Here is a 27,811-nt window from a genome sequence, read left to right on the forward strand (position 1 = left end):
ATCACGTTTGGTGCCACATAAGTCATAAGTTGTGGGGCAACTGGGCATGGTTTGGGGAAAACTGCCTCGGCAGGCCAAGTTTTGTCTATGTGCTGAACGTTTCCCACCACTGCTTTAAGTACTGCCAGCTCCCAACCAGCCCCATGCTCTTTTATACCTTTAACTACTACTTTTTATATCTCAGAAGCATCTCTTGGGCTTCAGTTTCCCCACCACAGGCTGCTGCAGTTACACAGTGCTTTGACCCACTCTGTTTTTGTCTAGTTTCAGAAACAGCTAGGGAAGGAAGTTTGCATACAAACAGATCAGTGCTAATCTAAGTGTTGTCTGCTTTGCCTAACTGCAGCTCTCCAGAATCTCCCAAGAAATATTTTGTGGTCCTGTTACCTTAAACTGGAGGTGCTGGGGATCTTACTTGGAGCGGCAGACGTCATTACTTTATGGAATTGCCTTGCCACAGGATGTGGGGATGGCCTTTTTGATGGCTTTGGGAAGGGATTAAGAGGTGTTTAAAAGCGATTACTGTCTCCACCTCATTAATTACCTGGGGGTGGGCATTGTAAAAGGTGGGTGCTATAATAGAGTTTTTGACATTAGGGTTGGGATGGACACCCTGGTCCTTAATCCCAACTATATTAAAGTATTGGGTTTCTCTATTTTTATGGGCAGCTTTCACTTCCCCCCTGGTGCAAAATAGCTCTTCACTGTGAAACAGGAAATAATCTGTCTAGACAATGAGATAATTCTCTCTACACCTTTTATATCACTATATCTCCTTTTCCATCCATTTGATTCAATTCTCCAACCCACCTGTAATGGTTATATAACAATACCTAGTTGCTTAGATTTCTTTTTTAAGAATCATAATAAAAAATGTGGTCTACTTCAAATCATAAAATGTGTTCAGCTCTTTTTAAAAAAAGGGTTATCAGCACTTTACAAGCCTGATATTCAATTGGAATGACGGACTTTAAAAGTCAGCACTTAAAAAATCTGCAGCCCTATGTAATTTCCAGTACAAATGTTGCACTTGTAAATATAAAATGCGGGAGAAAGCCATGAGAAATTGACAAAATGGTTTTGCTGATGTCAGCTTGCTGCATTTAAAAAACAGAAAGTGTGGCAAATGACTGTTTAAAACCAATTTGTCTGAGTTAAGCTTTTCCCCAACACCCACAATATGTGAGCTTTTAAGCTCCATCAATTATATTAATATCAGAGATTTGCAATATTTGGAAGAAAAAGCAGCTGTTAGTCCTTCCTGTGTAGCTTTGTGGATCACTGAATAACTTAGTATTTGAGGATTTGACCTGGAGCCACAATTCTGAGTTTCAAAACATCTTACTACACCCTCCTTGATTCCCCACTCTGCCCTAGAGCCACTATCTTGTCCTTCATTTTAACTATGGAGTGACTCTTTTTGACCCCTCTCTATTGACTAGTTCCTTTGCTGTTGCCTTTCTCCCTGGTGAGATCTCCACCTGTGCCTAGGTTACCTGTTCGGGCTAGTGAGCCAACGCTGAAAACACTTGAGGTTTCAGTGCTGGACCATTATAGATTGTGTATTTTATGTAGCTGTTTCCCTTAGTGGGTTTGGGCAGAAAAAGGGGAAGCAGCCTTAGTACTGCTACTAACTATGCAGTATTACTACTCTATGGCCCCTGAAGAATGAGTGTGAATCTGTTGCTTGGGTCATGCAGCCTCAGAGAGTTGGTTAGGGTGCCTCCGCTATTTTGTGTTTGGGGGGGTGGTTCAGGCACATAAAGCTGGAACAATTAAAGAGGATTAAAGTACTCTGTCACTCTAGCACTACAAATCCACTTGAAAAAAGAAATCGACTTTTTGCGGTTAGGAAAGTGATGGAGAAATTTTGAACAATGTGGGATGAATGGATGATGAAGGGAAGACATACGAACACCCTGCAAGCATATCAGGATGAACGTTCATTGTTACATAATAGCCCCACAAACAGATGCTCAGTAAAGATCAGATATAATCTAATGTGTCAGAATGCACACTCTTTCTTTAGTGTTTGTCAGAGAAAGGGAAATCTCTTAGCTCTGGACCAAGAAGTGACCATGCTGCTTATAGTCCATTATAGTTCACCAATAAAATGCCATTAAGAGTATTCCCAGCTGATGGTAGGTGTCGTGACTGGGCTTTAGGAAAGGGGTGGTACCTGTGGATTGTAAAACATGGCATTTAAGACTTCTTGGTCAAAGCAAGCCTTTTGAAACATGCTTACTTTCTATAAGGAACCAGTGCAGATGCTGAGCTACAAGAACAATGTATTTCCTTTTTTAAAAAAAATAATATTTTATTAGGTTTTAACAAGAAAAAAGGTTACAGAATCAACAAAAAAAGAAAAATAAACACCAGAAAAATGCAAAAACCAAAAATTCAACACAAAAAACAAGAAAAAAATAAAAATAAAAACCCCTCCTTTCAATTTGTACCATTCTTTTACTTATTTTCCTGACTTCCTCTCACCTCCCTCTTTGTATTCCATTTAGAAATTTATTCAGCAAATTCATACCCTCTTATCTTACCCTTAATTATGTATCCCCATATAATATTACTTCATCTTTTCATTTATAATCAAACCATTCTTGCAAATTCTTATTTCGCCTTATTACTCAAACCACTTCATTTTTGCATTAATTTCATTAATTTTATCTTTTAACCTTTCTGCTAAAGCCAATTACTTCCTTTCCAACATCTCTTAAAATTTCATTAGTGTTACACTAATTCCATAAATATAGATTCATTACAAAAACATTTCTCATTCTAAGTTTATCGAACGTCCTTTTTCCTGATTCCGGGTAATGTCAGTCCTTATGTCATTATATCCTCCTCAGTCAGGTGTCCTAATATCTGAGGCTCTCAGGTCACTTCCAAGCCCCTTCTGGGGGTTTTCTTGTTTCTGTTTATAGTTGCATACCTCCTTGTTCCCTGTTGGGTTCTTTCGCATTTTCTTCTCTTTCTCTTTGGGGAGCCAATCACCGGGGAGTTCCATACAGTAGTATTCTTCATTTCCTTTTATCCAATTGTCCCATTCCCCGGTGTTGCACTCCCCAGTGTTTAGTTTGTAATCCCAAGAGTAATTGTTCCAAAAAAGATCTTCCACTTGTTTCACAGTCCCACCAGAGATAGGAATTTTCTTAAATCCAATATTCAGCCAGTGTCCTCCAAGTTCCATCTCCCAGTGTTGCAACTTTTGGTCATGTAGGACTTGAAGTCTCTGTGTCTTTTGAGGTGCATTCACAACCTCTTCCATCTTTCTCTGCCCTTGCACTTGCGCTGTTGAACCAGTTTCCTGGGTAGATTGTTGTGCAGTTTCTATAACTGCATTTCCCGTTGGCAACTCTTTGCTGACTGCAGCTGTTATATAGTCCATCTTTTGATTCATCAAAGACACTTTCTCATCCAGCTGTCGCAGCACATCATGTATTTTGTCCAGGGCAGATAAAACTTTCTCTCTAATCATTTCTGTCAAGGTCAGGGAGCTGGTCCCATGGTCTGATTTTCCCAGTTACTATGTTCTCTTTATAAATTGAAACAGACACACTGGTAGACTTCCTCTGGGGGGGGGGTAGTTACTTTTTGACATCCATTTTTAAAATGTATCCAACAAGGGAGAAAGAAAAAGTTACTTTCGATTTTCAGATATTTTGTTTCCTTTCAATATAAAACAAACAGGCAGAAAGCAGCGTTGGAATTATTTTTTCCCTTTTCCAATTCTATCTGACAGTTTTTCTATATTCAAATTGCAAGCATCACCGACAGTTTCTTTCCTGTCATTCCGTCCCCAGGTTAAGGACAATGGAGACTTATTTTCTTAACTCACTCTCTGCAGGATTAGAAAGTCAAGTTTTTTCCCCCTTTTCCTCCTGCTGTCTGGGGGGATTTGGTGGTTAAAAATGCAGGAATTTTCAAGCTTTCAATTTATCCGGCTTTTAGCTTATAAAATCTTTGCTTTGATCTTTATACAAGGAACGGGAGGCGGACTTCCTGTTTGCGCCTTCCCGTCTCGGGTCAAATTCAGAGGTATATTTTGATCCAAAAGTTTCAATTGTCCTACTCATGGGTTGTTGTTTAAAATCCGAATTGTCACAGGAAAAAGGACAGCGCTCTCCGACATCAGCTGTGCAGCTTCGCTCCGCAGAAGTAGCGATTGACTCTCAGCACCACGCCAGCCCCCGTCTCACTCCGGAGCCCTTTGTAGGGTTCCTTTGCCAAACGGGGGGGGGGGGGCGCAAACGGTGCCCGCCGAGTCCCACGGCCGCAGGCTTCTTCCGCCTGCGGTTTTCAAAGGGTCCCCGCTTCGCTGCAGCGGTAGGACCCGATTTCTGCGGAGCTGTCTCCCTCTGAATCAGAGGGAATCCGCCATTGTCGGAGGCGCCGCCTCCGGAAGTCCTCAAGAACAATGTATTTCCTGTATCTCATCTCTGCCTGGAATTTCTGCACCTGTTGTGGCCTCCACACTGTGGAAGAAGGACTTTCCATAGTATGGAAGCCACCTTTGTCAATGTAGATAGCGCGCATCTGTGACAATCAGTGACAGAACCCATCACAGTTCCACATCCATATTAAAGTTCCACTTATTACTGATTGCATTTCTGATTCTGAAAGCCAAAGATAAGAATGCTTCAGTATTTCCCATAGTGAAATGTAGTTTTTTGCGGCACAGTAGGCTCACTTTCCCTCGCTATTTATTTGGATGTAGCAATTCAAATTGTGCTTCCTTTTTTCAGCAATTGAATGAAAGGCAATTTAAAGGTAATCCTGAGGATGTTTGCTGTCCCAAAGCCCTCTTCGTGGTGGGTTTTGAGGCAGATTAATATAAAATTCCTTTCCTGGTGTATTTGTTTCTTAAAATATTCCCATTTTGGTAGACGCTTCAAAAAAGCTGGAGTTGGGTTTGTTTGTTCCAGATGTGCTATCTTTTTAATTACAAATTTTGAAATTTCCTTCTCATATATCTTTTTGTCTGCTGTATTTTACAGGAAGAAGAAATGTTTCGCCCAAATATGTTTTTCCTTCTTTTACTTCCGCCAATTATATTTGAATCTGGGTATTCATTACACAAGGTGAGAAATCGTAGATCCTTTGTAGCTATGCTTGTGTTTTGGGCAGTGCTGTGATTACAGCTACATTGGAGTTGACAGGAGACATTCACTAAAATTTCATCATTTTATGTCAAGTGTATCTGAGGGTTGGCTCACACATCACTTAGCTACTAAAGTGCTGGAAACTCTTGGGAAAGACAGAATGTTGATTTCTCATCATGGTACCTCAATGATGTGATGGGCCATTCATACATGTTTGAACCAGCCCTTAAGAGAAGAACATGGGTGATCCTAATATTGAGGCTTGTATCTTTCATTACCATGCCTTCATTACTTATGCCTTGATAAAAAAAAGTCAAAACCAAAGAGCGTTCTAGTTCAGTCCTTTGTTGCAAGGCCTGACTATCTCCATGCCCAATACCAGCATTGCAGTCCACAAGATTCCACTAGATCCACTAAAGAAAGATTCCAACAGGGCAGAATTCCAGAGTGCTTCCTGAAGTAAGGGAAAGAGAGTACCTTAGTCTTGGTTCATCTGGCTCAAATGCATTTAATAATCATATCACTACTGATCTGAGGAAGGGAAGTGCCAAGATTGTACCTCCTTGCAACAGCTACACAGGCAGTTTGTTGGGCGAGGTGGGTGGGAACAATCTATTTCATCTTGGAGTAAGCCCTGTTTCTGCACACTGATTGCTCTCATCAGGATGGGGCATGTAAGTGCCCCAGCAGCTTTAAAACCAAACAGTTGTGAAAGCACTTGGTTCTTTGTTTGCTCTAATAGAATGAAAAAGTGTCTGCACTTTGCAATTAGCTTCTAAGAACATGAGATGCTAGGCCTTCCTGAAAGTCAGCGCCCCAGGTTCTGAAAGCCCTGTCTGCTAATCCTAGCCATGCATGGCTGAGCTCTGTTTACTTACTCATGGGCAAACACATTCTGTGCTTCTCCAGTACATTATTCTTTATGATTACTTCATGCGTTCAGAGGCTGAGCTTCCAGGTTCCGGATCTGAACCCAGATGATTCCTCACCCAGATTTAAGTCCTCTCTAAACTCACTATTGTTTGTTCCTCCCCTCCACCTGTTTTTAGGGCAACTTCTTTCAGAACATCGGCTCCATCACTCTGTTTTCTGTGATTGGGACAGCAATTTCGGCTTTCATTGTCGGTGGAGGAATTTACTTCTTGGGTCAGGTAAGGTCGCCTGAGTGCATGCTATTTGTTGTGGTGTGAAATATTGGGCCGCTGCCAAGGGCTGGGTCCTTTGACCCACATACAGGATTGTGGAAAGAAATGGCTGAAGACACGAGATTTTGTGGCGCTGGAAAGATTGGCATCTCAGACACACAACTAGGAAGCAGACTTGGGTCAGCAGACTTGGCTGTGATGACATTCGGGGTGCAGGGTTGGGCTGTTACTCTGGCTGATTTGTCAAGCAGATCAGTGTAATGTCAGACACAACCTTCAGAAATGCACATTCCCTCTTGGACTGAACGTTGCATCGTACCAGGATCAAAGTATCTTTGGTGATGTTGATCTAGGAATAGGGCCAAGCTGAATGACATGAGGGATTCAGAAACAAGAGAACTACCTTCCCACAGGGGCAAAAAGCAAGGGAGAAATATCCAGAAGTGCTGAGGAAATTCTTTTTTAAAAAAATACTTTTTTTAAAGATAAATTTCATAGGTGTGTGTATACAGAAATTTTAGAGTAACTTGATGGCATATTAGAATATTCCCTTCCTTTTCTCTCGAACCCCACCCCCCACCTGGGCATTCATAGAATTATAGGATTATAGAATTGGAAGGGACCATGAGGGTCATCTAGTCCAACCCCCTGTAATGCAGGAATCTTTTGCCCAATGTGGGGCTTAACCCACAACCCTGAGATGAAGAGTTTCATGCTCTACTGACTGTTCAGAAGCACTTTCAACAAGTTATCATCTCCATCTTACACATTACAGATACAGTGGTACCTCGAGTTACAAACAGTCCTGCTTACGAACACTTTGGGTTACGAACTCCACAAACCCGGAAGTAGGTGTCCCGGGTTGCGAACTTTGCCCCGGGATACGAACGTGATCCACTTCCGGGGCCGAGGGAGGCCTATGTAGGGAATGGGCACCTTGGGTTAAGAACGCTTTGGGTTAAAAACGGACTTCTGGAATGAATTAAGTTCATAACCCGAGGTACCACTGCATTCAGCTTTTCATGCTGACCATGTTGGTATTTTACATGAGAAAGAAACTGCTGGTGATAACCGATGTTAGTTATACTCAGAGTAGGCCCACTGAAATCAGTGGACCTAAGCCCATTGATTTCACTGAGTCTGAGTATGACTAATGTTGTATACCACCCAGTAGTTGCTCCTCTGCCTTATGCTACTTTAAGCAACTACTGTATTCTGAACTGCAGAGACTTTTAATAAATCCCAGGGCAAAGGGAAAGAAAGCAAATTTTTCACACTGGGGAACTTCTGGTAATTAATTACACCGCACCAGGGACAGAATCCTTACCTAGCATCATGGTTAAGGCAACCCTGCCCTAGACTACAGCATCCCAGAGGGCCATTGTACACAGAGGAGAAAGAGAGAGACTTTGCAATGTGTCCAGCAGTCTTTGCAAGGGAGCCATTACAGTGGTACCTCGGGTTAAGTACTTAATTTGTTCCGGAGGTCCGTTCTTAACCTGAAACTGTTCTTAACCTGAAGCACCACTTTAGCTAATGGGGCCTCCTGCTGCTGCCGCATCGCTGGAGCACAATTTCTGTTCTCATCCTGAAGCAAAGTTCTTAACCCGAGGTACTATTTCTGGGTAGTGGAGTCTATAACCTGAAGCGTATGTTGCCTGAAGTGTATGTAACCCAAGGTACCACTGTATAAGTCAACTTTTCATATCACTTTCTCGTTGTGTTCTTTGACAGGCTTTTCATTTGCTTGCCAAAAAAATGGAAAAATGCGGTATTTTACACCTTAAATAAAACCAATCATTGCAATGCAATGTCTGTAAATTTACAATTGTAAGCCAAAGGTAACAAAATAAATTTCAGTTGGGACAGATGCAAGGTCCTGCACTTAAGCAGGAAGAACCAATTGTACAAAATTCAGCACCCCCTGCCCTTCCTCTCATGCTCCTCCAGTCTAACTCACAGTTGTGGTGCCCCTGAGGCTCTGCACCCAGTGCGACTGAACGAGTTTTGCGCTTCCCTAAATCTGCCTCTGCATGGTCTGGCTTATTCTTTTTTCTGAACGCAGGATCATGGTTTGTTTCATCCCAAACAGACCACAAGGAAAGCCACTTAGTGCTTGTAGTTTGAGTGAAACAAGGTTCGGGTAACACAAGCCAGACCACAGCTTCTTTCCCAATAGGAGTGGAGAAGGCGCGTAGTGCTTGTGATTTCAGTGGCATAGCTTATTTTAACCACGATTTAATGTCGCAGGAGAACCAGGCCATTGTCTCTGCTTTTTCAAGTGGTCATACATCTTCCTTGCTTTTGCCCTTCAGATCTGTTTCTTGTATAAGAGCTTGTTTATATTATGAACATTGCAAAGTATGAGCAAGTAATTTGCTTGTTCTGCTTACGACTCATGCTTCTGCAAGCAAATGTGCTCTTTACTGTTGCCTTGCAGATATATTTTAATTAATTCGGATCTTCCCCGTCCCTCATTAAAAGTGTTGTATAACCTAATTGGATAGCTTAGTCTCCTCATTCGAGCCCCTTCACCGATCACAGCATTGTCACATTCATTGTCCCATACCAAGTTTAAGTCTTGCATTTACCCAGACATGTTTCCCAATGAGGCAAATAGCAGTTTCAGGAGAGAGGATTTATTTTAGGAAAATTGTGTAGACAAAAGGCTTAAGCCCCTTCCCTCAGTGCTATTACCCTAATCTCCCTCCTGTCGTCAGTAGCTGCTTCTTTCCTCCCCTTTTAAGGAAATACCAGGATATCTATTAATAGATTTCTTATGTCTGGTCCAGTTTGATTCCAAATGTGCCAAGAAAACCACCACCGCCCATTTTCGCACTCTGTAATTTATCATTTGTTGTAGTCAGCAGGGGATCAGTCCTTCTGTGGTCTTCTGATTCACCTCAGTAAAGCATCTCTTGACCACCTCATTCTCCATAGGCTTCTATGATCCATTTATTTCTGTTAGCATCCCACTCTTGTGCGTTTTATGTTAGCTGTGATTCCTGCAATGCAGGGGGTTGGACTAAATGACCCTTGGGGTCCCTTCCAACTCTACAGTTCTATGATTCTATGTCATACTACATTTTATTCTATTTTATGTTAAGCATGATGGCAATATATAGCCTTCTGTGGCCCTCTTTATTTTGTGCAATGTGCTCTAGGGAAGGCATGGGAAACTTCAGGCCCAGGGGCCAAATGCATCCTTCCAGGCCTCTGTATCTGGCCCTTAGGACTCATGCCAGGCCCCCTTGGCCCTGCTCTGTGTCCACCTCAATAATGTGTACTTGAACGGGGCATAATTCCCCTGTTTGCCTAGATGGAGGGTTTGTCTGCCTGTCTGCTCCCCCCCGGCACTTTCTTGGTTAACTTCTGTCACACCCTTTGCTCCACCCACTTCTTGCCTCTGGCTCCTCCCACCATAGGCATGCAGCCTTCAGAAGGTTAGCCAAGAGGAAATATAGCTCTTGAGTTGGAAATGTTCCACCAACCCTTCTCTAGGTGTCAAAATAACACTTTGCCAGAAGCGAACCAGCTTTAAATCACACAGAATAGGTGAAGTTAACTCTTTATTAGAAAAACAGGATCTACACAGCAGTGCCATGTCTAATGAGCACAGCAAGTCCCTTCAGTTGGCCTTGCTCCTATGAAGCAATTGCAGAGACTAAAGGTCCCCACCTTCCCACAGCTGCCTAACTCTCCTTCTCTCCAGGGTTTTCCCCAGGCAATCTGAGACTGTGCCAGCATGCCTATCTTTGCTCTTCTTGCTTCATGCCTCTACTGGTCCTGGGGGAGCAATGGGGAGCAAAGTTGATCACAGCAAGAGGAAGAGACCCCCACGCTTCCTCACTAGCCTGACTCATCTCTACCTCTTGGCCTCCCTCCTTTCCCGCTTCAGCTTATGATTCTGGATTTCTCTCTGCCACACACTCTTCCTGTTCACTAAGCCCTGTTACCTCTTCATCTTCCAACACCTCCTCCCCCCAGGCTTCTCCCTCTTCTCCCTCTGACCACTTGTCTTCATCCCACCACCACACCCCAGGCTCTGAGTCTTCTTCCCTTGGGGATTCCCTAGCTGGTTCCCCCCCACAATTCCTCTGAATCCAACCAGCCCATGACACATTCATTAGCATTTAACTTGTATGCATTGGAAAAAATTAAAAATTAAACAGAGGGCAGAAAGGAGGCAGGTGTCCGGGAAAAGGGACTTTGTCAATCCCACCTGCTATTGAACCCAGTGTGTTTTGACAATTTTAGCTATAAACACATAAGTTGTGGGGTTACTGTATTGTCTAATACTATACCTGATCATGTTTTGGTTCACTTTTTAAACAAAATTGCTGTAGCAAGCTGTGCTGCTTCCTTATGCTTCTCTGAACAGTAAATTAAGATTCTGATAACCTGTAATGCCAAATAGTTATCTGGTCTTCAGTGTTCTCAGTCTTTTACAGAATCTGCTTTTCACACTATGGCAGTATATAAATTAATTAGGATGTATGAGCTGTGATGGTAAGTGTTCTCGTTTGTCAGAATTTTCTAGGACGCATGCCTCTTTCATGGCACAAAAATACAAGTTTTTGTAAAAGCACAAAAGTTAATTTTTTAAAAGTCTTCTGTTTTCGTTGCTTTCCCCCCTCTAGGCTGACGTTATTTATAAGCTCAACATGACCGACAGGTAAGCTTTGGGCAGAATGATTTTGCAAAGTTTTTTGCAGATAAAATCGCTCAGATTCGGGAAGAAGTAGACTCCACCGTGGGAGCAGGGCCGGGGCGGGAGAGTGCTAGAGTTCTGTCTAGTCAAGTTGAGTGGGATCAGTTCCAATCTGTTACCTCCGAGGATGTGGACAGGCTGCTTGGACGAGTGAGACCAACCACCTGTCTCCTGGATCCTTGCCCATCCTGGCTTATAAAAGCTAGCCGGGAAGGACTGGGCGATGGGCTTCGTGGGGTGGTGAATGCTTCCCTCCGTGAGGGAGCCTTCCCAGACCCGCTGAAAGAGGCGGTTATTAAACCGCTTCTTAAAAAACCATCTTTAGATGCGGCCACGATGGCCAACTATCGCCCAGTCTCAAATCTTCCATTCTTGGGCAAGGTGATTGAGCGAGCGGTTGCCGAACAACTCCAGGCACGCCTGGAAGAAGCGGACCATTTGGATCCCTTCCAGTCGGGATTCAGGCCTCATCATGGGACTGAAACTGCCTTGGTCGCACTGGTTGATGATCTCCGGCGGGCTAGAGACAAAGGTGAGAGCTGTTTCCTAGTTCTGCTGGATCTCTCAGCGGCGTTTGATACCATCGACCATAACATCCTTCTGGACCGTCTTGAGGGGCTGGGAGCTGGGGGCACTGTCATACAGTGGTTCCGCTCCTTCCTCCTGGGCCGTGTTCAGAAAGTGGTGGTGGGGGATGAGTGTTCAGACCCCTGGGCTCTCACTTGTGGGGTGCCTCAGGGTTCTGTCCTCTCCCCCATGCTTTTCAACATTTACATGCAGCCGCTGGGAGAGATCATCAGGAGGTTTGGGCTGGGTGTTCATCAGTATGCGGATGATACCCAGCTCTACCTCTCTTTTAAATCAGAACCAGTGAAGGCGGTGAAGGTCCTGTGTGAGTGTCTGGAGGCGGTTGGAGGATGGATGGCGGCTAACAGATTGAGGTTGAATCCTGACAAGACAGAAGTACTGTTTTTGGGGGACAGGAGGCGGGCAGGTGTGGAGGATTCCCTGGTCCTGAATGGGGTAACTGTGCCCCTGAAGGACCAGGTGCGCAGCCTGAGAGTCATTTTGGACTCACAGCTGTCCATGGAGGCACAGGTCAAATCTGTGTCCAGGGCAGCTGTTTACCAGCTCCATCTGGTACGTAGGCTGAGACCCTATCTGCCTGCGGACTGTCTCGCCAGAGTGGTGCATGCTCTGGTTATCTCCCGCTTGGACTACTGCAATGCGCTCTACGTGGGGCTACCTTTGAAGGTGACTCGGAAACTACAACTAATCCAGAATGCAGCAGCTAGACTGGTGACTGGGGGCGGCCGCCGAGACCATATAACACCGGTCTTGAAAGACCTACATTGGCTCCCAGTACGTTTCCGAGCACAATTCAAAGTGTTGGTGCTGACCTTTAAAGCCCTAAACGGCCTCGGTCCAGTATACCTGAAGGAGCGTCTCCACCCCCATCATTCTGCCCGGACGCTGAGGTCTAGCGCCGAGGGCCTTCTGGCGGTTCCCTCATTGCGAGAAGCAAAGCTACAGGGAACCAGGCAGAGGGCCTTCTCGGTAGTGGCGCCCGCCCTGTGGAATGCCCTTCCAGCAGATGTCAAAGAGATAAACAACTACCTGACATTCAGAAGACATCTTAAGGCAGCCCTGTTCAGGGAAGTTTTTAACGTGTGATATTTTACTGTATTTTTGGTTTTTATGGAAGCCGCCCAGAGTGGCTGGGGAGGCCCAGCCAGATGGGCGGGGTATAAATAATAAATTATTATTATTATTATTATTATTATTATTATTATTATTATTATTATTATTATCTATTATTTGTGCAAGAGATTCTCCAAAATGATACCTCTTGATGAAATTGGTACTTATTTGAGGAGTGGCTGGCAGATCCTCGAAAGGTGGGAACCCAACTGCCTGCAACCACAGCTCATTCCATGCTGATTCAGTTCTCAACTATGGCTAATGTGGAAATTTGTGCCAGGGAGGGAAGGGGATGCGGGAGAAGGAGGACACAATTCTGTATCGAGCCCTTCCAGTCTGTTAATTGTGGATAAGAAGTCACCTTAGTTTCATCTGCACCACTTTGTTCTGTATTAATTAATAACGTTTCAGTTGGCTTGTTATTAAGCATCACTTAATAGTGATGCTTTGTGTCTAAAGAGAAATGGCATGGGTAACCATTGCAAATACTGCTCCCTTAGGGAAAGCGGGATCTACCCTCAACCAGCCCCCACTTGCATGCCTTCATACCTACAACCGATCCAAGGAGCAGGACTGCCTATCAACTTCTTCCTTCTTCAACTCTGTGTTATGCTTGTAGATCTCAGCAAAGAGGAGGGTGGAGACAAAACTAGAATTAGTTGGCTATGCCTGCCATTGCCTCAGGCTGCACCTGCTGTTGGTCTCCTTGCCTTCTGCCCTACCCTCCCAGGAGGTACAAGCCACTACTGCTAAATATGAGGGACGTTTGATCAAAAATACGTACTTGCAAAAGCAGAAGTGCAACTGCTGAGAAATCTGAAAAGCAGGTGTAAATGATTTCTCAGCTTATGATGATCACTGGCGAGATAATGCCTGCTGGTTTTCACTCAGATTTGGTCAGTTAATGGGTAGCAGAACTTTCCCAGCTGCTTCTTTCTTTGTTAACAGTGCCCTGTTCTTTAAAACTTAAACATTATTATTATTATTATTATTAGTAGTAGTAGTAGTAGTAGTACCCCACCCATCTGACTGGGTTGCTCCAGGATGCTCACAACCTTCATTTTGAATTAGTAACATGGTGAGAATCAGTTCAAAGTGACACACAGACACACACATTTGATCTGGTAATAGTTTATTTCACTTAACAGATTGATCAAAAGGATTTTGAAAAGGATATTGCCACTTAGTTTTTGGTAGCTGTTGTCTTCCAGTGTGAAAAGTCACTCCTGTTAAAACTGATTTATTTTTTTTAATCCATTGATGCATCCCAGGACTGCTCAGCGATGCTTATTATTACATGTACAGTAGCGTTAAATAGTTTGAAAACAATGCTAACACTTTTGTTTATTCCTTTTTTGTACAGCTTTGCTTTTGGCTCCCTGATCTCCGCTGTCGATCCAGTAGCTACCATTGCTATCTTTAATGCTCTCAATGTGGATCCTGTGCTTAACATGTTGGTCTTTGGGGAAAGTATTCTCAACGATGCTGTCTCAATTGTGTTAACAAAGTAAGTACATGGCATAATGTTCCTCTTTGCTTGTCAGGGAGTTGTGATTTTTGGCTGCAGCATTTTGCTGTCAGACCCCCCCCCCTTTGCCTCCAGATAACATATGAAATAGCCCTATTCCCCAAGTGTACTTAGCTTTATGACCTGATGCTTTGTTTATAATCCCAAGGGTCTCAGCCTTCCAGTTTTATTCACCTCCAATGTCCTGATCTGCCTTTTTCCTTTGATCCCTGCTTACACACAGAATGCTTCCCTCCCACATTCTCACCTGCCTTGTTGATCAAAGGAAAGAGCACCTTCTTTTTCGTAGATAATATTTTCCAAGGAGGCAGGATCTATCCAGCATTGTAACACACACACACACAGAAAGAGAGAGAGAGTGTGTGTGTCTGGGCCTTCTGCTGGTGGGTTTAGTCTTAAAAAGTGCATCTCCTCTTTGCTTAGACATATTCCCATCTATTTTGCTGCAGCAGGCATCTTCCTGGCTTATTTTGTACCATTGCTTAAGAGCATCACACAAAGCGAAGCTAGACTTCCAGATTATTGTTGTTTTTTCAGTAGAGTTGTGTTTCCCCCTGGGGGGGATTGCATCAGCACTTGATTTAATGCCTCTTGACATTCTACTTGTTATATCACAGTAAAAGCATTTTAAGAGCAGTTTCAACAAAGAAATAGAGGTTGATGAGGTTTTTTTTTATGGTGCGGAGCTTGCAAGTCATAAGATTCAAATATGTAGCCTCTTTCCTTGTCCTTTTTTTTTTTAATTGTTCCCAGCACAGCAGAAGGCTTGACAAGAGAACATACGTCAGATGTGAGTGGATGGCAAACTTTTCTGCAGGCCTTGGGTTACTTTCTGAAGATGTTCTTTGGTTCCGCAGCGCTGGGAACTCTAACCGGCCTTATTTCTGCAGTAATATCCTTCGCTTTTAGGTAAAATAAAGCAGATGCATAAAGCAGAATGCCTTTCCATTTTAATAATGACCCTCGGTCATGTTTCATACGGAGATTATCTTTTTAAAAAAAAAACAACAACCCAAAAACCTCAAAAGCCTTTTTGTTAGCATTCTGTTCCCTCTCTTCCATTTCGTTTTTAATTGTAGCAGTGCCAGTGGGCGGTGATTTTGGATCGCATTAAACAGTTGCATTTCTATGCAGCTCTCATTAAGGCATAAGCTACTGTATAATAGCTCATCACACATACTAATAGAGGGGTATAAATATGCAGATTGTTTGCTGTGCTAGTCCTAATGCAGTAATTCCATTTTCAGTAATGGGTCATTTTTGTTAGCATATGCTCCAGTTTTCATATGTATAAAACATCCCATAAGCAGATTAGGGATTCTGCCCCACTTCTGCCCAATTTTGGGAAATTCTTCTGCCCAATTTGGGGAAATTCCTCCCCTCCCACTATAGCTTCATATGATTCAATGCTTAGTAAGTTGTCCTTTAACTCTTGGGGGGGGGGAGGGGAGGGGGGAGGGGAAGAGAAAGGGAAAGATTAATTGTGCATCATAGCCCCAAATGTATATACGGCTTGTTGGACCATCATTCTCATTCATTAAGGATTTATGTAAAACTGAATTGGCTTTTCATGCTAGCTTGAACTCCAGAGTCCCTCCACTAGAGTTGCAGAGATTGTGTCTCCTTTGTGCTGACATAGTCTTGCGTTTTTAATGATGCTTGACTTCATCTCCAACTGACTTCATCTTGCAAAGTCAGGGAAGTGCAGGTGGTATGTAATTCAACACCAGTTAAGCAGCTTCAAAAGATTTCTGGAGGGGAAAAAATGGAAAACAAGCTGGCGATTTCAAAATAGTGCAGTGCATGTATATTTCAAAGGCAGAGTATATTTTTAATGTAAATAAAGAAATAGATTTTTTTTTATAAAAAAGCAAACTTTAGCCAAAGGATCTTTTTCATGTCATTCCTAATGCAAACACTGAATGGGGTTGTTTTGTAAAATTAAACCTTTGTGGTTGAGCTGGGTTGGTGGGAAGATGACCTTTTCATCTTTTGATCATTGACAGCTGATAACAGAAGAACAAAAATGAGGAGGCGAGTAGTTCAGTTTCCCTTCTATTAAATTTTTCCATTTCAAAAAGTAGAACCTTAGCTCTGGAGCATAATAATGTGTTAAGGCAAAAGGCAACTTACATTATTTGTTACATCATACAGCTGAATGATTTGGATGAAAAATGCATGTTTCTGGGTCACAGGCTTTCTAATAATTTTATTTATTTAGGTAAAGCATTTATTATACTGTCCTTCCCTAAACTGATTCCAGTGTAGTTTGCAAGGTGAAAAACACAGGGGGATATCCTACTAAGTCATATTCACAGTAGATCCACTGAAATTAATGGACAAATCCTTCTTTCACCTTGTGGCGAATGAGGAGAGAGCTTAGCCAGCCACTTGTCCCAGTTCGGACAACATGCTAGGGCAAACCTTGGCTTAGTGCCATGTGGCATCAAAAAGGACCAGTGAGGAGCAAAGTGGTTGCAAGCTCCACTCCAGGAGCCTGGACAGTTGTGCGATGTTGATAGACCATGATTTGGCCTAGCGTGTTGTGCAAACCAGGCATTTGTATGCAGAGTGGACCAGCCCTGCTTCTTGGAGCCTTTAAAATTCAATTCTTCCAACAGAGCATCACCACATGGCAGGAAAACAGCATCTGTTGTTCTACCTGAAACTATATCAGGCATACCCTATGTGGTGCCCTCCAGATGGTGTTGGATTACAACTCCCACCATCCATGATCATTGGTCATGTTTGCTGGGGCTGATGGGACTTGGATATCTGGAGTGTACAACATTGCCTGCCGCTGCACTATACAGCACGCAGAGAAGAATACCAGAACTCTGCTTTGCACAGGGTATATCTCATGGTTCCTATATATTGGTTCACTATGGGACCTCCACCACCAGCCCTCTTGTTCTCCTCTGGTCAAAAAAGAACTGTTTTTGTATTTATCCAATTTTCCTGCTCCCGTATCTTTCTTTTATTTTGCTTAACTCTTTGATATTAACGTGCTGAAGCATATTGATTTACGGAAAACTCCTTCCCTGGAGTTTGGAATGATGATCATCTTTGCTTATCTTCCCTACGGACTTGCAGAAGGCATTTCTCTCTCAGGTAAGTTGCAAAACGAATAAGCTCAAGGCCTCTTGAGATTGTCAAAAAGATATACAGTCTGTTGGGATCGTCAGAACTTTCTGCTTCTTTGGCATATTTCTTGTCCACAGTTTTCTGCAAGGGCTGTAGAGCTCATGTGCCAAATTTGTGCTACAGAGTCTTCAGTAGACTCTGCGTCCGCTATGTTGCGTCCAAATAAAAAGCTCTTCTACTTCTGAAGGTTGCTTGAGCTCTAGTACATTTTGTAGAGAAACTCCACAATGTGGGAAATGCACTGTTTCAGATCAGTGCATGCTTTTGTTCTACCCCAGTAGCTCAGGGTAGAAGGTATTACCTAACCAAGACTAATGCTTGGTTTATTTGTGTCCTGGAACCCAACCTCCAGTCTGAGACTGAAAGAGAGGGGATGGAGAGTGGGTTTAAATCCCCAACACATATAAACCTGGTGTTGCTCTGAGTTACTTTTACCCATGGGAAGGAACAAGGTGGGGTGTGTACTCAGGCTGTACATTCTAGGTACACTCATCCTGTACACTCAGGCTGTACATTCTAGGTAGAAGAAAGAACAGCTGTACAAGAGCCATGCGTCATATGAAGTTGATACTCAGGTAGTACAGTCATACCTTGGGTTGAATATGCTTCATGTTGAGCGTGTTTGAGTTGTGCTCCGTGGCAACCCAGAAGTAACGGAGCGCGTTACTTCCGGGTTTCGCCACATGCGCAGAAGCTCAAAGTGACGTCACGCGCATGCGCAGAAGCGGTGAAAAGCGACACGCGCATGCGCAGACGTGCCGTCGCTAGTTAGGTTTGCTTCTGGATGCGAACGGGGCTCCGGAACAGATCCCGTTTGTATCCTGAGGTACCACTGTACAGTGGTACCTCAGGTTACATACGCTTCAGGTTACATACACTTCAGGTTACAGACTCCGTTAACCCAGAAATAGTGCTTCAGGTTAAGAACTTTGCTTCAGGATGAGAACAGAAATCGTGCTCCAGCGGCGCAGCGGCAGCAGGAGGTCCCATTAGCTAAAGTGGTGCTTCAGGTTAAGAACAGTTTCAGGTTAAGAACGGACCTCCGGAATGAATTAAGTACTTAACCCGAGGTACCACTGTATAAATAAAGTTCTTGGTTGAACTTAGTCGTGTCTATAGGAAGAGAAGAAGAGGAAGTTCCCACCTTATAGATGGATCTAAGCCTGCTTTGTAGTCGGTTCCAACACTTTTTGCTCATAATGTAACCCGTGTGGTTACATTAGTCCCAAGGCTAATGCTACATTAGCACCAACAAGGGTGCTTCAGGAAACCCAGGTCCCTTTCCAGAGTCTGATATAATGGAACTTAAAACACAATCTCCTGTTTTTAACACCATTCCTACTCTCCTCCCCACCCCTACCCCCGCCACCAAATAAGGGATCTTGAATTAAGACTTGGAAGGAAATGCATGTTTAATCATCATAAAACATAATGTAAGGAGCCTAAGTGCTCCTCTAAAGCATCTGGGGGGTTGTGACTTGACATAAGTCCATTTGCATTTATTATATTCACAGGTGGGTGGGTATGAAAGATTACAGTCAAATAGTGGTGGTTTCTGCATATAGAATTTGAAACATTCTCCCTCATTCTTTCTGCAAATACTTAAGAAAACTCCCATTTGATTTGCCACAAGTTTTATAGTTCTTATTATTACATTTCTTTCCATCTTTCCTTTTTAAAAATAATAATAATATTTATTAACAGTTTAAAGACTATAAAAGAAAAGAAAAAAAAAGAAAAAAAATTCAACAAAACAATACAACACTCTAACACTAACACAAAACATTGGATTAACAAAACAAACACAATTTAGAACACATCCAATAATTTCAATCTCTTAACTTTCATTCACTTGTTTCCACGACCTCCTCACACCTCCCTTTTTGTATTCCACTTCAATTGACTGTTTCAGCAATTCCTTTTCATCTTCCTCTGTTTTCTGTCCTGTAATTTATCTTAACGTATTCTAACCTTATTTTTTCCCTTTAATACATTAAAAATCTATTTGTACTTAATTCCTTATTACATTTCTGCTAAAGCCATATAACTTCATTCCAACATTTTTCTAACATTCATTAATTTTACAGTATTTCTGTAAATAATCTTTAAATTTTTTCCAATCTTCCACCGACTCTTCTCCCTGGTTCGGATTCTGCCAGTCATTTCCGCCAGTTCCATATAGTCCATCAACTTCATCTGCCATTCTTCCCGGGTGGGTAAATCTTGTGTCTTCCAATACTTCGCGATGAGTATTCTTGCTGCTGTTGTTGCATACATAAAAAAAGTTCTGTCCTTCTTTGACACCAATTGGCCGACCATGCCTAGGAGAAAGGCCTCTGGTTTCTTCAAGAAGGTATATTTAAATACCTTTTTCATTTCATTATAAATCATCTCCCAGAATGTCTTAATCCTTGGGCATGTCCACCAAAGGTGAAAGAATGTACCTTCAATCTCATTACATTTCCAACATTTATTATCGGGCAAATGGTAAATTTTTGCAAGCTTGACTGGTGTCATGTACCACCTATAAATCATTTTCATTAAATTTTCTCTTAGGGCATTACATGCCGTAAATTTCATACCTGTGGTCCATAACTGTTCCCAGTCAGCCATCATAATGTTATGTCCAACATCTTGTGCCCATTTAATCATAGCAGATTTCACCGTTTCATCCTGAGTGTTCCATTTCAACAGCAAGTTATACATTCTTGACAAATTCTTAATTTTGGGGTCTAACAATTCTGTTTCCAATTTTGATTTTTCCACCTGGAAACCAACTTTTTTGTCCAAGTTGTATGCCTCCATTATTTGGTAATAATGGAGCCAATCTCACACTCTGTTTTTCAATTTTTCAAAGCTTTGCAGTTTTATTCTATCTCCATCTTGTTCCAGAATTTCCCAATATTTCGGCCATTTGGCCTCCATATTGAGTTTTTTCTGTGCCTTCGCTTCCATTGGTGACAACCATCTTGGGGTTTTATTTTCTAACAAATCCTTGTATCTTATCCAAACATTAAACAGTGCTTTTCTAACAATATGATTTTTGAACGCTTTATGTGCTTTTACCTTATCATACCACAAATATACATGCCAACCAAATACATTATTGAAGCCTTCTAAGTCCAGCACATCAGTGTTTTCAAGAAGCAGCCATTCTTTCAGCCAGCAAAAAGCAGCTGATTCATAGTAAAGTTTAAGGTCCGGCAGGGCAAATCCACCTCTTTCTTTGGCATCAGTTAATATCTTAAATTTTATTCGAGGCTTCTTGCCCTGCCAGACAAATCTGGAAATATCTCTCTGCCACTTCTTGAAACAGTCCATCTTGTCCAAAATTTGCAATGTTTGAAACAAAAACAACATCCTTGGCAAAACATTCATTTTTATCACAGCAATTTGGCCTAGCAATGATAACTTCAAATTTGACCATATTTCTAAGTCCTTTTTCACTTCAATCCAACATTTTTCATAGTTATCCTTAAATAAGTTCACATTCTTGGCAGTCATGTTAACCCCTAAATATTTCACTTTCTTAACCAATGTTAATCCTGTCTCCTCCTGAAACTTTTCTCTCTCATTCACAGTTAGGTTTTTCTCTAAGACCTTGGTTTTCATCTTGTTCAACTTAAAACCTGCTACCTGTCCAAATTTTTGTATCAGTTCCAGTACCCTTTTAGTACTAGATTCTGGCTCCTGTAAAGTCAATACTAAATCATCAGCAAATGCTTTCAGTTTGTTCTGTTTAGCTCCCACTTGTATACCTTTAACCAATTGGTCCTTTCTAATCATATTTAGCAGAACCTCCAGGACCGATATAAAAAGCAATGGAGAGATTGGGCAGCCTTGTCGTGTTCCTTTCTCAATCTTAAACTCTTCTGTCACTACATTGATCACAATTCGTTTTGCCTTTTGTTCTGAATAAATTGCACCTATACCATTTTCAAAGCCTTGACCTACCCCCATCCCCTGTAAATTCTTCTTCATGAAACTCCAAGAAATATTATCAAAGGCTTTCTCTGCGTCCACAAATATCAAAACTGCTTTAGTATTAATATTCACTTGTTGTTTTTCTAGGATATTTATTATGTTCCTCATATTGTCAGACAAATGTCTGCCCGGGAGAAAGCCCGCTTGATCTTTATGGATTTCTTCTACTAACACCTTTTTTAGTCTTTTAGCCAAAATGTCTGCAAAAATTTTATAATCCACATTAAGCAACGATATGGGGTGGTAATTCTTAAGCTGTGTCTTTTCAGTCTCTGTTTTCGGTATAAGTGTAATATAGGCTTCCTTCCACGACTCTGGTGCCCTTTTCCCTTCCAATATTTCATTACAGACTTCCTTCAATGGTTGTATTAACCATTCTTTCAAAGATCTGTAATATCTTGAAGTCAAACCATCCGGCCCTGGAGAGTTACCCAATTGCATGTTCTGAATGGCCCCTTCCACTTCCATTTCTTTCCATCTTTCCTCCAAGAAGCTCAAAGATGGCACATACAGTTCTTTCTCAGTTTTATCCTCTCAACAGTCCTGTGAGGTAGGCTAGGCTGAGAGACAATGACTGGCCCAGGCTCACCCAGTGAGCTTCATGTCTGAGTGGGGATTTGAACCCTGGTTGCCCACATCCTAGTCTAACGCTCTAACCTCTGCACCATGGTGGCTCTCTGATGTGTCTGTTCCATCTAAGCCTGCCTGCCATTCATCTCAAGCATCAGAGCTTGAAATCCATCTTGCTTTACATGTAAGAGGTGCCCTATTCCTTCCCTTTCTGGTTGTTCCTTTATGATTCCATAGGAGGCATGATGGACGACTGCTAACAGCTTACACAATGACTCTAATTCATCTAAGGCAGACATGAAGCAGCTCTTTTGATGACCACTTCCATTTCACTTACGATGGCAACACTTGTGTATTGGCACATAGAATGTAGAGTGGATTTTCAAGCTCTTCCCCATCCTGTTGTTGTTGTTTAGTCATTTAGTCGTCTCTGACTCTTCGTGACCCCATGGACCAGAGCACGCCAGGCACTCCTGTCTTCCACTGCCTCCCGCAGTTTGGTCAAACTCATGCTGGTAGCTTCAAGAACACTATCCAACCATCTCGTCCTCTGTCGTCCCCTTCTCCTTGTGCCCTCCATCTTTCCCAACATCAGGGTCTTTTCCAGGGAGTCTTCTCTTCTCATGAGGTGGCCAAAGTATTGGAGCCTCAGCTTCAGGATCTGTCCTTCCAGTGAGCACTCTGGGCTGATTTCCTTCAGAATGGAGAGGTTTGATCTTCTTGCAGTCCATGGGACCCTCAAGAGTCTCCTCCAGCACCATAATTCAAAAGCATCAATTCTTCGGCGATCAGCCTTCTTTAAAAACCTCCCCATCCTGAGGCGACCCCAATGATCCCATGTTTACCCATCTGTAGCAGTGCATCCCAGATGAAATCTGGGAAACCGTGGAACTATTAATAATTAGAAATTTGGAGCCCATTCAGTGATTTAATAAACACTTAATGAAGTGTTAGGAATTACATTGGGCAAATTGAGTTATTACGTAACTGAGCATTTTTAAAAAATCAGCCAAGGGATTATGGAAACACTGAGGTTTACTGAGCCTGTCAGCTACTATCAGATCACTATCTGTGTTCTAATGCTGCAGGGGCTTGGCCCCTTTTTGTGCCTGTAGCCCAGTCCTGATTGCATAGGAAGTTTTTCATTTCCTTTGTCCAAGCACTTGCACATCTGAGTGAAATTCCTCAGAGCTTGGCAAATGCTGTCTAGGTGGAGTTTGGTGACGTGTCATGTGTGACCTCACTTTCGTGGATGGTACATGCGGTGATTTCCCTGCTGGAAAATATCTCCGCCTGCTTCCTCCAGCTCTGTGAATACATAGAAAGTACACAGGGACTTTGAATCAATGGGCTTAGCTTTAAAACCATAGTTCAGGATCTTCGGTGTACTTTCAGATGGCCTCTGAGACCACAGTCACAATTGGGGGGGGGGGATGCCAAAGAATCATGGCTTTAGCTACGTTCAACCCACTTTTGTGTCTGCTTGAAAAAATAAATTTAAAAAATCAGTTCCGTAGAAGCTTGAATGAGTTCACCTGCTGAATAGTTGGCAAGATGCCTTTAGTTTGATAAGTCACAAGTTATGCAGTAAATCTTATATAAATTTTGTTTTAAAAATTGAAATATTAAAAAAATAGTCTCTCAAAACTAAGTTACTAAGAAGCATCAACTCGAAAAAATTTGGGCTTCTGTAATTATAGTAGACTCCAACCTTGACTCAAAGTCCCAAACTACATACATATATACATACATAGAATCAGAGCTGGAAGGGACCCCATGGATCATCTAGTCCAACCCCCTGCAATGCCAGAAAATGCACCCATACGGGGATCAAACCTGTGACCTTGGCATTACCAGCCCCATGCTCTAACCAATTTTGCTGACCGGCAAGGCTATAATGCTCAAAGTAACTTGCTCTGAGCCATATTCTTTTCCATTCCAGCTCAACCAACTTGTAGCCAAACCTCACCAGTCCTTTAAACTGCTTTTGCTAAAGAAAGTACCGAGTTAATAGTGCTTTCTGAGTTTCAGTGGGCTTTCACCCAGGAAACCTTGTGCCACAATAAATGGGCTCAACTTGAAGGGACCACTTCAGATTCTGCCCCTCCCACCCCCTGAGCTGACTTACTAACTGCATTGAAGGGTGAGAATATTGTTGATGATGAAAGCAGGATATTCACAGACTGTATGTAGTCCAGCGTTATCTGCTATCCCAGAAAATATTTTATTTCCTTCTTGGTTTCTTGCAAGCTTTCCCCCCTGAAATCTGGGCAGCCCATGCTGTGGAAGGACAGATGGTGCCGTTTCCTGGCCTGTAGATGTTTTGATTTATAGCTCTTCTACCCCTAGGGCAGAAAACATGTGGGTTCAGCCTCTCATACGGTGATGCAGCTCGGTAGCCCGATCTAAAGTGCTTTAGGAGTTCCAGCACAAACCTGAGGCTCCGTCATAAGCAGGGACTGCCTCCCATTAATCTCAAAGATGCCTAAACATCAGCATCCATCCTCCGAGCTGTCTCCGATTTTGAAAGGAATAAGGAAGCCCTTGCATATATAGGAGCTTCTGTGTGTTTAGAGCTCATAAAAATGTCCTTTAAGCCTGACAGTGACAAGTCTGGCTATGTTTGCCCAGGTTGAACCAGATGATTGAGGCGCCTTTGGCAGCTGGCCAAACTAATTGTACAATGTCGATGCAACAACAGACACCCAAAGGTGGAATAGGGCTCACTCCCTAATTTATTTTCCCCGTTCCCTTTTCTGCATCACAGAGCAGTGTTGATATTTGCTAATTGGTCTGGGATGAGCAAGAGCTGGGGGGAGATTTGTAAGGTTATGCATTGATACGTGAAATAATATTTATCTGATTTGTGCTGTTGTTTCTCCAGGTATCATGGCTATCTTGTTCTCTGGCATCGTGATGTCTCACTACACTCACCATAACCTCTCGCCGGTTACACAGATCCTAATGCAGCAGACACTGAGGACCGTTGCTTTCATGTGTGGTATATGCTGTCTTCTTCTTGGTCTCCTTAATCTGAACTTCAGCTATTCAGACGATTCCTGATTATCCAGACACTCATGTAGCTCTCTTGTAGCTATAGACTGACTTGCCATTATTATTACACTTGTGCATTGGAAGTCAAATGGAATCCATTCTGGAAGTCCGTTTGACTTCCAAAACGTTTGGAAACCAAAGCGTGGCTTCTCATTGGCTGCAGGAAGCTCCTACAGCCAATCGGAAGCCATGGAAGACTCTTCAGATGTTTGGCTTCCAAAGAACGTTCACAAACCAGAACACTCACTTCCCGGTGAGTTTGCGGCGTTCAGAAGCCAAAACATCTGAGTACCAAAGTGTTTGGGATCCAAGGTATGACTGTATTATTATTATTATTATTATTATTATTATTATTATTATTAATCATTTATATGCTGCCCATCTGACTGAGTTACCCCAGCCACTGGGCAGCTTCCAACAAACTGAAACTCAATAGAGCATCAGACATTAAAAACCCCTGACCAGGGAATTGTTTTCACATTTGTATCCTGCCACGGAGCTCAGGGCAGTGTGGTTAGGAGTTATTTTGCACAGCATGATGCGTGAGAGGCAGTGTGGCCTAGTGGTTGGAGTGCTGGACTAGGACTCGAGAGGCCAGGGTTCAAATCCACACTCAGCCATGTAGCTCAAGGGGTGGCCTTGAACAAGTCACTCACTGTCTTTCATCCTAACCTACCTCACAGGGTTGTTGTTAGGATCTAATGGCAAGGAAGAGAACCCTACGCCCCACCCTTGAGCAAGTAGCAGTGGTTTCAAGTTATCATAAGAGTCCCACTGGATCTAAGGGATGTGAACCTCCAGATGTTGGACTCCAACTCCCATCAGCATGACTAGGAATGATGGGAGTTGGAGTCCAGCAACATCTGAAGTCACACAGATTCTCCATCCCTGATCTAGTTCAATGTCTTGGACATCACTGGGTATCCAGATGTTTCTGGGAAAGCCAGCATGGAGGTGATGTCTCGCCTCTGCTGTTGTCCCTCAGCTAATCGCCTCCCCTGCCTGTGAACCTAGACACTTAAGATACCTTGGGTAGCAGCCACTGCCAGAATGATCACATCTGAATTCATCTAACCACCGTTTAAAGCCATTCAGAGACATGAATTATAGGCAGAGAGAGAAGGAGAGAGAGAAATGTTCCTGTAGCCAGGGGAGTATCTCTTCCACACATTTCCGACTTACTAATACGGAGTCTGCCAAGCAGTCTAAAGTCACCTTTACTGCCAAACAAGATAAAATGTGCAGTAAATCTTTTTCTCTCCCTCATCCTCCAGGCTCTGGCTAAGACTTGCCACAAGATTGATAACAAAATAGATCTCTTTGACTCCTTTCCCCCTCTAGGCTATTTTTAGATTTAGGAGATGCAACATGCCTGCATTGCTGTTAAAAGCTTTTGGATATAAAGAAACTTTTTGGGGGGGGGGGCCTGGTAACAAATGAATACAAAAGAATATAAAGTGACTAAAAAAGTATTCTCTGCATAGCCCATCCTTTCTGATATTGCCTTATTTTAGCCATTTGTGTTTGTCATTTTAAGTGGGGATTACATTATTGTTATTATCACCATCACATTTATGTCATACTTTTTATCCAAGGAGCTCTGGGTGGTGCACATTATTCTCCTCCTGCTCCTTATTTTATCCTCACAATAACCCTGCGAGGTAGGTTAGTCTGAGAGACAAAGGATTGGCCCGAGGTCAGCTAGTGAGCTTCATGGCTGAGCCCTCTTCTCACTGGTCCTAGTCCAACACTCTTAATTGCTAAACACATTAATTAATTTTAAGCACATGCAGTTGTCTACTCCTGATCAACTAGTTACGTGAGCCCAAATGTAAGGCTCTTTGTGTCAGTACATCCAAAGTATAATCCATTTGCTCTCATCTGTTTCTCTGCTGTCCCTGCTCTCTCTCGCGGTTTTCATACAGGTAGCATATGCATGCAAGGTCTTTAATTATTGTCTAAAATTAAGTGGGGTGGGTTGCTGTTGCTTTTGTTTGCCTGTTCAATATATGCTCCCCCAACTTAGAACATAAAAGGAGATACAGCCCGATTTTAGAGCTTTCTACAAAGGAAGCAGAAGAGGAAACTCCTACTCCCTGTTTCCTCTTCTACTGCCTTTAAGAAGAAAATAGAAAATATCAGGGTGTCATGAATGCTTCTTTCCATTTCTCTTTACAACACTATTCCTGCTGCCTGTTCATTTATGCAGCTGCATACGTATCAAGCGGTCCTTTTAAGAATTCCCCACACCGTTCAGGCCACAGTAATTCAGTGCTAATAAACTGCAGCATCAAAGGGTCATGCATGTGGTTTTACATTATCCAGCCTGATTGACTGTTCGTCTCTGTTTTTTCTCTTTCAGAAACATGCGTTTTTGCATTTCTAGGCCTATCAATATTTAGCTTCCCTCACAAGTTTGAAATGTCCTTTGTCATCTGGTGCATAGTAAGTACTTTCTTAAGGGATAAACATTCAGAGAGGTGTTATGTTGAGCTCCTTTGGTGCTGTTTCAAAGAACCCCCAAATTTTAATGGTTCCATTTTCTGATGAGTTATGAACCCACTGAATAGCCATCGTGTTTTGTTTTGGTTTTTTTAAAAAAAGATTCTCTTTTGAAAAATAGGAATAATGGCAAAGCATTCTTGGTCACTGCACTTAGGGGCACCATGTCAAAAGCCTGAGACAGAGCTTTTCAAAAGTTCTATCTTGGTCAAAGTTCTCAAGGGTCTGTGATTTTGGCATATATTCTCTTTGTACTATATTTATCTGGGTATATGTGAAAAGTCCAGAAATGCAGGTCTCAAGAACAGGGTGAATGACAACTCTGGAGTTGTGGGATTTTCATATAATTCAGAAATGTCCA

At 42.6% G+C, this 27,811-nt stretch overlaps 1 protein-coding gene across 4 annotated transcripts in view; it reads left to right on the forward strand.

Moving 5' to 3' along the window:
- SLC9A8 (solute carrier family 9 member A8) overlaps positions 1–27,811 on the forward strand; it is a 66,458-nt gene that overhangs the window by 32,516 nt on the left and 6,131 nt on the right. For 3 of the 4 annotated variants that reach the window (XM_053394216.1, XM_053394217.1, XM_053394215.1), the window contains exons 5-12: positions 5,007–5,090; positions 6,161–6,262; positions 10,897–10,931; positions 14,032–14,175; positions 14,950–15,088; positions 17,202–17,307; positions 24,779–24,895; positions 27,311–27,393. In XM_053394216.1, the coding sequence (XP_053250191.1) occupies positions 5,007–5,090; positions 6,161–6,262; positions 10,897–10,931; positions 14,032–14,175; positions 14,950–15,088; positions 17,202–17,307; positions 24,779–24,895; positions 27,311–27,393 (810 nt within the window). The remainder of the gene's footprint in view (positions 1–5,006; positions 5,091–6,160; positions 6,263–10,896; positions 10,932–14,031; positions 14,176–14,949; positions 15,089–17,201; positions 17,308–24,778; positions 24,896–27,310; positions 27,394–27,811) is intronic. The other variant, XM_053394219.1, reaches the window with a different exon arrangement.

This window comes from Podarcis raffonei, chromosome 6 (genome assembly GCF_027172205.1).
Source record: "Podarcis raffonei isolate rPodRaf1 chromosome 6, rPodRaf1.pri, whole genome shotgun sequence".
In the NCBI taxonomy this organism is placed as follows: domain Eukaryota; kingdom Metazoa; phylum Chordata; class Lepidosauria; order Squamata; family Lacertidae; genus Podarcis; species Podarcis raffonei.